General features: G+C 36.5%; 1 protein-coding gene across 1 annotated transcript; it reads right to left on the bottom strand.

Annotated features, from left to right (window-relative positions):
* Window positions 1-10,063: 10,063 nt before the first annotated feature.
* LOC110895444 (2-alkenal reductase (NADP(+)-dependent)) lies at window positions 10,064-12,357 on the bottom strand. The gene is made up of 5 exons (XM_022142761.2): window positions 11,965-12,357; window positions 11,425-11,602; window positions 11,169-11,335; window positions 10,706-10,788; window positions 10,064-10,616 (listed from the first exon to the last, which is right to left on the bottom strand). The coding sequence occupies exons 1-5, from the start codon at window positions 12,199-12,201 to the stop codon at window positions 10,238-10,240; spliced, it is 1,044 nt and encodes a 347-aa protein (XP_021998453.1). The 5' UTR covers window positions 12,202-12,357; the 3' UTR covers window positions 10,064-10,237.
* Between the last annotated feature and the right edge of the window lie 206 nt (window positions 12,358-12,563).

The following is a 12,563-nucleotide window of genomic DNA, read 5'->3' on the forward strand; positions in this document are numbered from 1 at the left end:
CGTCTGAATCAAGTCGAGCTCTCGGTTAGTTTATGCTTTATATTAATAACTCGTATTTCTTGCTAAACATGGATTGCATGATATAGTAATGGTATGGCTAATTGTCTAGTGCATGGAATTGTATGATGATAAGCTGTTGATTCGTAATACATAATGTTACACAAGTGCATGATGTTTAACTGTTAGAAGGGTTGCATGATAACAAGTTATGATCTAAGGAGTAGAGGTAATTGGGTTTGTTGATGTCGATATTCTGATAATATGAGCCGATATTCATAATAAACTATTTGTATACATGATTGGGAATTAATGTGCCATATGTGATGATGAAAATTGTTCAAGAATCATGAACTGATGATTAACAGTTTTGTGCGATAACATGGGTATAAACGTGATGATGAACCGATTACTCTTGTTGGGAAATTAAAGTTGTCTTGTTAATTGTTTTGGATTGATGATGTATAACAATGAGTCGATAATCTGTTATGGGGTAAGAGTAGGTGGGCTGCACATCTTTGGGCCGTAAGAGTAGGTGGGCTGCACATCTTTCATTGGGTCATACAAGGGTTACATGTGTGAGCCGATGGAAGGTTTGTTGTTAATAATAAGTTGCTATGATATTAATAATATGGGGTAGTGATATATAGAGAACATTATGGCAAGAATCTGAGGGGTTGATATTCGATGACTGACATGTTAGTTATTTGCATGATTTAATTGTCCCTTAGGTGGCATGATTTAGTTGTTATTGGATAATTATTCTGAATATTGAACACATGATTTGGGACTTTTATTTGGGCTGAATGTTTTAACAGGTGGTATGTATATTAGCTAGTTGATAATTGTTAAATGGATTGTTAGAATATTGGATTGTTTTTTTTGCTTGGGCCGCATATATGGGTGTAACTCAATGCACATCAGAAGGAGGGTCATGTTGTGGCGAATTCTACCTTCTGGTGGGCTAGGGGACTAAGTTGGGCAGACGGGGTTGGTATTGGTATTAGATTAAACCATGTGTTACATGATGCATGTTATTGGGTGTTAACTTGTAATGTGAGTGGGTGTCAGTAGGAATATTTGCTACGATTTGTGTGCGGACTATATTGATTATGACTTGTACATTGTGCACATAAGTTGTGACTTACGTGATTGTGAAACTGATTGTCACTGGTGATCATAATAGGATTTCATTGACCCACTATAAGCGAATAACTAGTCTTACCGAGCAAATCAAAGGTGAGTTCATCTTTCTTGAGCATGCGTCCCGGTGGTTGGGACAGTCAGTGGGTATTCCTGGGAGGGACAAGTCTTTTGGGTAAAAACGGGAATGTTGGATAATATACTCTTCCTATCACCTTTAAAGTCCCTCCGTGTTGTTTGGTTACTTGGATGGTAACATGGTATTAGTTAGTAGCGCTACTTAGGTTTGGCAACCTCACCCCGTATCTGGGAGAACGGGTGTTGAACTAATGACCTAGTCATGACCAATGCTTTGATAGGAGCATTGGAGAAAGGGCAGTATAATCAGAAGCCGTCTTGTATTGGGGTATTATCAACATTGTTTCAACATTACTTTCGGAATTAAATTCAATGGATTAACTAAACACTTGGTAATCAACGTTTTCGTAAAACTATGAACTCACCAGCGTTGTCTGATACACTTGTTGCATGCTCGCAGGTCGTTAGGTATCTTGGATTGGGGAACTTGCTGTCTGGAATAGTTGGAGTGGTCATGGGTCGACAGGAAGGATTTATGTGACTGATTTCTGGATCTTATACTTTGGTTTTGAAACAGTTTAACTTCGTTTACTATTTGCTTCCGCTGAACTTATTGGTTTTCGTTTGAACTTTTTGAAGATGTTTTTATTAATAATGGGGATTTTAATTATAACTTGTATGGGTTCAATGTAATTGGTGGCTCGTTATTGGTACGTCACACGCCTATCAGGGACACTCCCTAGGTGGTATTTTGAGGGTGTGACAATAATACTCAGTATCATCATCACTGTCTTCTTCAATTCGAGCAACAAAAGCTGTGTGAACTGGAGTTTTGTTAGGATCATAATCATCCCAATTGAAACTTTCCCAACTAAACCCTTCAGGTAACTTTTCATCATCTTGGTCTATCATACATGCTTTACCGTCAGCTGAGATATATTTGTCCCAGTTGAATGCTGTTGATGACTTCTCCTCATCTTGACTCACCATACACGCTCTCTTTGAAGATTCTTCAAGTACCCTTCTTCCATGTGCCGTTTGTGATTCTTGTTGATTTGGTTGTTGAGCAACTTGATGGTAGATGGCCTTTCGGTAGTAATCATTGTTGTTGAATGGATTTTGAGCTCCACTTGCTTCGCGATTAGTGCACTCCCTTTTGAAGTTTCCTTTTTCCCTGCAATGAAAACAAGTGACTTTAGATTTATCAAAACCTAACGTAGAAACATTTGCCTCACGAAGATCATCTCTTCCTGTGATCTGTTTGAATTTCTCAGCTCTTCTCAACACACTAGCCAAACACCATTTTATGTCCATTAATTCCATCTCTTCAGCATCGATTTGATCGTAATCCTCCTTAGTCAGCATTGGATTCCCGATCCGACCTGCAACAAAACTTCCATATGATTCTAACACAGTCCCCAACAAAGACATGTGGCTTTTTGCAACTTCTTCTGTATAATCTTGATCATCCTCAAGATTCAAAACAATGTTACACAGTAACTTCCTGCCATTCTTTGTTGTTGCCAAATTTGGATCAAATGATGGATATGATGAAAAACTTGTTTTGCTGCTTGACCCTTTTGATGAACTTCCCGATGAATTCTTTGCATTAAAAGCAGTTTCAACCTTTGGAGATAAGTTGGTTGTTTTGTCATTCAATCCTGCTTTGTAATACAGACCTATATCTTGTTCACCATTAAACACTTTCATTCTAGAGATTTTTATTTGTTCCATCTCCTGTGCTTCAAGCTTCTCAATAAACTTGCTCAGTGTTAGATTGTTGAACCCTTTCTTGTTTCTTAGCATCATCAAGTATGTGCCCCAAGGTTCATGTGGCAATGCATCAGCCAGTTTCTCAATCAACTCTTCATTATCTTTGTTGATGCTAACCCTCTTCATGTTTACCAACAGATTGCAGTATCTTTCAATTATCTGTTTTGTGCTTTCATTTTTCAAACCACGGAATAGATCAAATTCTTTTTTCAGAAGTGATTTCTTGTTTTTGATCATCTCTTGGCTTCCAACAAACTTAGATCGTAATGTTTTCCAAATCGAATATGCACTCCCAGTGTGTTGCAATAAAACCATGATGTCTTCTTTCACAGCTTGCTGTAGAAGATTCAACATCATTTTTTCATTTTTGTACTTCTTTTTATCATCAGCACTCATATCTTTAATTGCAATCACCTCTTCATCATCATTCGTCGGTCTAACGTATTTTGTCTCAATACATTCCCAAGCATCCAGATAATTTGCTTGAACCCAATTTTCGAAACGTCCTTCCTAACCCTTATACTCCTCAATGTTCATGAGTTTAGGCGGTTTTTGCATTGTTCCCGTTTCGTTTTCCAACATTGTCTGCTAAGTTACAGAAATCGGAGTAGTGAACGCGTTGTAGAATTCCTCTTCCATGATTCAGTTTTCAAAATTTCACAAAACAGTCTGTTCAAATGGAATTACCCTTTAACGGAATACCAGTCCAAACGGAATTAGCCTTTGAACGAAATCACCCTAATTTCGTGTGAATTGGCACAGTTTCAAACGGAATTATAATTCCATGCGGGATTATCAAACGGAAATACAATTTTCACGCGGAAATACTAATTCCGTATGAACCCTTCAAGCGGAAATATGAATTTGATGCGGAATTAGCTAATTTCGTGTGAACACTCAAACGAAATTAACTTTTCAAGCGAGATTACCCCCTAATTTCGTGCGGAATCTGCTGATGTCATCATCTCGATGCGAAATTTGTCTAATTGAACTAGTTCTAGGCTGATTTTTGTTCTGAAACTTTCTAGGGTTTGTTAAAACAACAATGCGCACAAGATGTGTGAAAATCAAGATATTTTGACCGTGAAAACAGTTTCAATTTGAAAAAGAAGGTGTAGAAAACAGAAAATGCAGCTGAATTGGTAAGAACTCTTCCTCCTGAGCTCTGATACCACTTGTAGGATCGTATTCGGACCCAAGCGAGCCAATCAGAAGAGTTTTTGCTCAGTACGAAATACACACTTTAAACTGTCGTTTGATTGATTTGATGACAATTTACAGCTAGACGACACTTCGGCATCACTTCGTTGCACAAACCGGAAAACTTCTATCTAATATCGCATGGAACAGGGTATTTATAGGCCTCAGATTCCGCATGAACAAGTTCCAAACGAAATTTTCCACGCGGAACTTAATTTCGTGCGGAATTACATCAAAGCACATTTCATGCAGAATTACCCACTCATGCGGAATTACTTGAAATCTCGAACTACGTGCCCTGTTCTAACTATCTAGGACAAGACTCGATACAAGACGAAGTCGACAGACGCATGCACTAACAAAATCTCTACTTTTCCAACTTTTTGTTTAAAATTTTCAGCCCTCAATGGTGGAAAATTTGCATCATCCATTGGAGGTACTGATTTTTCACCTTTTAGTTCAACATGTGGCTCCTCTGACTTTATGGAATCAGATTCATCGCCAGACAATAGCTCCTCTGATTTTGATGAATCAGAATCATCGCTAGAACTGTCATCAGTTTTCTTAACAACCCACTTTTGGTTGTCAAGATTTGCTTTTTTCTTGTAAAATCTTTCTGAACATTCACCAACCTCAAATTTTGAGTTTTTGAAAACTATAAAAGGTTTGGTTGGTGGTTCATTTTCAACCATCTTTTCTTTCAATTTGAGAGATACTCCCTGTTTTGTTTGAATTGCCTTGGGACAATTCTTGGCAATATGACCAACTGTTTTGCATTGAAAACAGGTTCTCGTCTCTTTCTTCTGAACATCTTCATTCTTCATTTCTTCTTGCTTCTTGGCAAGGAATTCTTTGTTAGATTGTTTCCAGAATGAACTTTTTTCCTCTTCTTCCGAGCTTGCTCCTGAAACAAATACTGTTTTTGGTTAATAAGTTTTATCATTTTTATAATTTTCTAGTGGAATAAAACCAAGTCCTTTCTTTTTGAAATTACCGTTATGATTTGGCTTCTTTCGATAACCAGAACCAGAACTGTAACCCTTTTTCTTGTTTTCTCTTTGTTGTACTCTTGAGGTGTATTTTTTAGGTTTTCCAGAAAGATTTACATCTTTTATTTCAGAAATATTAATTTCTGTTAGTTTGAAAACCTTTTTAATCAGTTCAGTTTTGACACCTCTTATTGGAAATTCTTCATCGGAATATAATTTGTCAGAATCATTCAAAGTATATACAGCTTTGAACGTTTCATCATTCAAATTAGATTTTGATAATAAGAATTCTTTATTGTAAACCTGTTTGTCCTTTTTTTTACTGTTTGACTTGGAGTTCCGGACTCAGACTTTGACTCTGACTTAGATTCCTCCATATCATCTTTATCTAACACATGATCCACCACTTTCTTCATCAATTGAGATTGTTGATCAGTGTCAGATGACGTAAAAATAACATCAATGTTATCTGGCAAATTGACTGATGGTTCAGACTCCCACACTAAGTTGGTTGCCTTTTCGACTCTTTCAGAATTTGGATTTCTTGGAGAATATCCATTTTCAAGCGGGGGTGGACACTTGTTGTAACTGAAACCTTGTTTCTTACCAGAATATTTTACTTCAGTTTTCTCTTCTTTTGTTTCAGAAGTCTTTTCTTCAGATGTAACTTCTTCAAACGCCTTTATGCCTTCAACTGTTGGATAAATCCTGTCAGTAACATAAGAAGTACGTGAGGAACTTTTTAACAACCTATTAACTCTTTCTGTTTCAATTCTTTGAGTTTCCAGTTTCTGCTCAAGAACAACACACTTCTCAATGTAATTATTGACGACTTTTTGCTTTGTCATGAAAGCTCCTTGAAGTGTCTTCATTGATGTTGCTTGTTCACTGCTTGATTGATTGTACTGATTCATTGCTTTGTTCAAAACATCATAAGATTCTTTCAATCTGTTCATGTTATGAATCAAAGTACTGTTTTGCTTCTTCACTGCCTCACAGTTTTCACATTTCACAGGAATCTTTTGTGCATCTGCTTCTACTTCAATAGTGAAAGCTGGAACTTCTTTTGCCTTTTTTCTTATCACCGGGACTTCTTCATCATCACTGTTGATTGGTTGTTTAACTTTCTTTTTTTTTCTTTCGAATCTTTCCATCATCACTGTCACTCTCCTCTAGCATTCTTAGGTGCTCTTCCATTCTTCTTGCATAATAATCATCATCATTATCACTGTCTTCAGTAACTCGAACAACAAAAGCTTTGGTTTTTAAAATCTCTTTATCCGGACAATACTTGTCCCAGTTGAAATTTTCTCAGCTAAAGCCTTCTGGTAATCTTTCATCATCTTGATCTATCAGAAATGCTTTACTGTCGGCTGAAATATATTTATCCCAACTGGATCCTTTTGTTGATTTTTTATCATCTTGATTCACCATACAAGCTCTCTTTGATGACTCCTCGATTGCCTTCTTAGCATGTGCAGTTTGTGGTTCTTGTTGATGTGATTGTTGAGTAACTTGATGATAAATCGCTTTACGATAGTAGTCATTGTTGTTGAACGGATTTTGAGCTCCACTTGCTTCGCGGTTAGTGCACTCTCTCTTGAAGTGTCCTTTTTCCTTGCAACGAAAACAAGTAACTTTAGATTTATCAAATCCTAAAGTAGAAACATTTGCATCACAGAAATCATCTCTTCCGGTGATCTGTTTGAATTTCTCAGCTCTTCTTAACACACTCGCCAAACACCACTTTATATCCATCAACTCCATCTCCTCAGCATCAATCTGATCGTAATCCTCTTTTGTCAACATTGGATTCCCGATCCTTCCTGCAACTAAGCTTCCATATGATTCCAATACAGTTACCAACAAAGACATGTGACTTTTTGCAACTTCTTCTGAGTAATCTTGATCATTTTCAAGATTTAATGCAATGTTGCATTGAATAACTTTTCCATTCTTTGTTGTTGACAAGTTTGGATCAAATGATGGATATGAAGAAAAACTTGTTTTGCTGTTTGATCCTTTAGATGACCCTCCAGATGAACTCTTAGCATTGAATGCAGTCTCAACTTTTGGTGACATGTTGGTCTTATCACTGATACCTCCTTTGTAATAAAGACCGATATCTTGTTCTCCATCAAAATCTTTCATTCTTGAAATCTTTCTTTGTTCTGTCTCCTGAGCTTCGAGTTTTTCAATGAACTTACTCAGTTCTAGATTACTAAAATCCTTTTTGTTTCTCAACATCATGAGGTATGTGCCCCAAGTTTCATGTGGCAAAGCATCAGCCAATTTTTCAATCAATTCTTCATTATCCTTTGTGATGCTCACTCTCTTCATGTTGACTAACAAATTCCAATATCTTTCAATGATCTGCTTGGTGCTCTCAGTTCTCAATCCACTCAATCCACGAAATAGATCGAATTCTTTTTTCAAAAGTGATTTTTTGTTCTTGATCATTTCTTTGCTTCCAACAAACTTTGATTTTAATGCTTTCCAAATTGAATAAGCCGTTCCATTGTGTTGCAATAAAACCAAGATATCTTCCTTAACAGCTTGCTGTAATAAACTCGTCATCATCTTTTCATTTTTGTATTTCTTTTTATCTTCAGCACTAAGATCTTTAATTCCAATCACCTCCTCATCATCAGTCATCGGTCTAACATATTTCGTTTCAACACATTCCCAAGCATCTAAATAATTTGCTTGAACCCAATTCTCAAATCTTTATTCCCATCCTTTATACTCCTCGATATTCATGAGCTTTGGCGGTTTCTGCATGGTTCTCGTTTCATTTTCTAACATTGTGTGTTGTGCAATGGTAATCGGAGTAGCAAAGGCGTTGTAGAATTCCTCTTCCATTGTTCGGTTTCAAAATTTCACAAACTTAATCTTTCAAACGAAAAAGGCATCTTTCAAACGAAATGACCTTTGGTGCGGAATGACACTTTCAAGCGAAATGAGCTCTCAAACGTAATACCAATCTGATGCGAAATCACTGTTTCCGTACGAAATACCACACTTTCAAACGAAATAGATGATTTCGTGCGAAATGGTCAAACGAAATACAACTTGATGAGAAAACACTGATTTCGTACGAAATACCCTGTTGATTTCGTACGAAATACCCTGTTGATTTCGTACGAAATACCCTGTTGATTTCGTGCGAAATGAAAGAATCTTAGTGATTTCGTGCGAAAAGACCCTGAATCTGCTATTTCGTGCGAAATGAAACTCTTATTTTGTACGAAATGCTGCTGATCGAGCTGTTTTTGACAAAATTGATCAGGTTTTAAGCTGTTTTAAGATCTGAAACTTTCTAGGGTTTGTTAAAACTGTATTACGCGTATAATGTGAGAAATTCAAGTCATTTTGCCCGTGAAAACTTCTTCAATTTCGAAAAGAAGGTGTAGAAATCAGAATTTACAGCTGAATTGATAAGAACTCTTCCTCCTTAGTTCTGATACCACTTGTAGGATCGTTTTCTGACCCGAACGAGTCAATCAGAAGAGTTTTTGCTCGATACGAAAGGCGAAAACAGACGTATCAAGTCAATTCAGCTAGATATTCACTATAAACTGTCTTTTGATTGATTTAACAACGTTTTACAGTGAGTAGACACTTCGGCAGTAGTTCGGTACTGAAACCGGAAAGTTACAAATGACAAGGCACACCTAGTATTTATAGACCTGGCTATTTCGCACGAAATAGCCCATACGAAATCAGTTTCATGCGAAACAGTCATTTCGTGCGAAATGACTTGTTGATTTCGTGCGAAATGACATCCATGTCAATTCGTGCGAAATACCCTCTAAACACATGTTTGACATTTTTCTCGTACTACGTGCCCTGATCTATCTAATACAACACAAGACTCGATACAAGACGAAGTCGACAGACCTATGCACTAACAAATCATCTTCACCTTCACTGGTAACACTCCCGTCATCGTCAATCATCATCTTCACCTTGGCGGCTGAAAAGGGAATTAGGGTTTTGGTTCTCATCGTTCAACGAAGAAGACAGACTTTTCAGTCTTCTTAACCTATTATAGTAATGACCGGCAGATGTAGGCCAGGATCACCCCAAAACCTCTTTTACTATATTTTACAAAAATACCCCTACTGTAGCACTGCAACAGTGAATTGAAGTTGTTCTTTGATATATATATAAAATTTGTTGTCTTTTTGTTTTTTTTAATTGCAATTTTATACTTTAAATAATTTATGTTCGTTGATTTTATAAATTCCTGGTGTTGTACGGGTAACGAAATGAACGGTGTTGATATCGGCCGAACAACATCCGTATTGATACTGGTATTCGGTTTTTATTGTTTTTGTTTGCTACAGTGTTTTTATTTTGTCCTTTTCTTTTTTTTTTTCCTTTTAATTTGTTGTCCTTTTGTTTTTTTTTGTTTTAATCGCATCTTTATACTTTAGATAACTTACGTTTGTTTATTTTATAAATTCCTGGTATTGTACGGGTAAAGAAATGAACCGCGTTGATATCGACCGAACAACGTTGGTATCGATAATGGTATTCGGTTTTTATAGTTTTTGATGATATAAAATACGTGTCGATATCCTTTTAGTCATATCACAAGTTCGGTACCGTTATCCGTATTCATTTTTATTGTTTTCGATGAATGTAAAATACATATCGATATCCTTTTGGTCATATCATAACTTTATTTTTTTTTCTCTTTTTTGGTTGTGATAGCAAATGTTGGTACCGTAACGAACTAAACAAATATCAACCAAATTCACACCATTCACGTTATGATTGCATCTACGTTTCCATATAAAATTTGTTAAAAGTCGGTCGCCCCTGCCGCGAAGCTTTTAATCAAAACTCATCCTAGTTTTAATCAAAACTCATCCTAGTAATAGAATCAAACAAAGCTTTTATTTGATTTCCCTATTACAGCGTAAAATACTACCACTATTTGCCATCATAGTGACCATAGAATACGCACTCAACAAAGTTGTAAAACATAAAATTGAATATTGACAATAACAGAAACACGTCTGTCTCTTAACATTAGCTTTTCTTAATTCTTACTCATGAGTTATGGCCACAACTTGTTTTCCGACATTTGTGCCTGTAAACAATCCGATAAGGGCAACCGGAGCATTTTCGAGACCTTCAACGGTATCCTCAATGTAGGTTATTTTTCCTTCATGAATTAGAGGCATAATCATTTCTAAGAACTTCGAATATTTGTGATAGTGTTGAAAAACCACGAACCCTTCCATTCTTATACTTCTCGTGACCAGCAAAAAGAGATTGCGAGTACCTTCAGATTGATCAAGATTGTACTGTGAGATCATTCCACAAACCGCAATGCGACCATTAAGTCGCATGTTGCGTAGTACTTCATGGAGCATCTTTCCCCCAACGTTCTCAAAGTAAATATCAATGCCATTTGGAAAATACCTGAAACACAAATCCACTTTTCTCTTGACACTGTATCATCTTTGTTGTATGAGTTGTATCAAATGACATGATATGGTAAAAACCACAACCTTTTTAAAGCGGCATTAAGATCTTGCTCTTCTTTGTAGTTAAATGCCTCATCGAACCCAAACTTGTTCTTGAGTAGATCAACCTTATAAGAAAATTATACCAAACCCACATCAGAAATGTTTGCAAGTCACCGATGAAAAGAATTATTTTTAAGTCTATGTGGTCTAGAATAAATGATAATTGTTTATAGGAGGTTTTGGAAGTTGTTTTGGTATCTAAGAAGCGCACTCCAAAAAAATTGACATCAAATGTTAACGTGGCAAGCATGGACTCCCAACTATTCATGAGCCTGCTCCTTTGACTAGCGGACTCTGACTGACTCTGCTCTTTTGGCCACTAGCCTTCCTTAAAACCAAAACAACCTCAAAAACCTCCGACAAACAATTATCATTTTCTAAAACACTAGACATCCAAAAAAAATTAAAATATAATTTACACTATCAATGTTATGCTACATTCCACCTTTTCTTGGGATCCAGCACTTCCAACAACATAACAACCAAAGAGTTTTGCAAATTGTCCAACAAGTTGACCAACAGCTCCGGATGCTGCGGACACAAACACAGTGTCTCCTTTCTTTGGAGAACAAATCTCATAAAAACCAACATAAGCAGTCATTCCAGGCATACCTAAACCATGACAAAAGTCAAGAAAGATTCAACATTTGAATAAGAACAAGTAATTGTACGATGTAGAAGTATCTATATAACTAACTTACCTAGGATTCCTGTATAGTAAGAAAGAGGAACATCAGTATGTTGAATCTTTATCAGGGAACTGGTATCTTTGATCAAGCTATATTCTTCCCAATTAATGAGACCCCATATCAAGTCTCCTTTCTTGAAGTTAGGGTGACTCGAATCCAAAACTCTCGACACGCCATAGCCGAGTATAGGCTGTAAAAAACAATAGTTTCCTTGACAATTTTGTTTGGGTATTTTCTGTGTTGAGTTTCACATGGGGGTTGCGGCGCCCTACCAAGGGCGGTATCTTGGTCTTAAAATGTGTGCCTGTGTAGGAGCACTGAGATACCGCCCTTGTAGTTGCGGCAAGCCTCCTTATGAAACAGGATCAAGAATCTATCAGTTGTGATGCGAGCTATGGGAATATACCAATTTCTATAAATAAATAAAAAAATCCTACATAACACAAGATTCTAAATTTTCATGGATTTTCAACCATCTACAAATGGTTATTAAAAAAAAAAAAAAAAAAAAAAAAAAACACCAAATCGTATAGCTTAGCGAGCAGAACATACCGAACCAGGAGTGAAAGAATCGAGATAACTTGCTTCTGTGGCTCTACTCATGCGACTTCTCATGTAGGGGTCACATGACAAATAGAGATTTTTGGTTAAAACTAGACCGCCATCGTTCTCCGGCAACTCCAAACAGATGGTAGCATCAGAAGTTACCACCATGTCCGATTCTTTTGGGTACCCATTGATGTAGTCTTTGAGTATCACCTGCTTATTTCTCACCACCACCTCTGCCATATCTATGTATTGATAGTGAGTGGCCTTTCTTTACAGTTATGGTTGATATACACGTTTATGGTGCACATATGTGTGTGAATATATTATTGAATTTAGGTGTGCTGTTAGGAATCTGGCAAATATTACGGTTGATGTTTTGTTGTCTAGCATATGCCTGTGGTGTTTTTCACATGTCTTACAAATATATATAAATGTAACACATAGTTGACGAAATATTTATTTGGACTTGAATAATTTACCCATTATATTATATTATATATAAGTATAATTTATAATATACTTAGGCTTTACCCACTTGTAATTTTTGCTTTACGCCTTTATTGCGTATGAGTTAGTTGTATGTTGTGCTTATTTCATTGTAA

The sequence above is a fragment of the Helianthus annuus genome, chromosome 12 (genome assembly GCF_002127325.2).
Source record: "Helianthus annuus cultivar XRQ/B chromosome 12, HanXRQr2.0-SUNRISE, whole genome shotgun sequence".
NCBI lineage: Eukaryota > Viridiplantae > Streptophyta > Magnoliopsida > Asterales > Asteraceae > Helianthus > Helianthus annuus.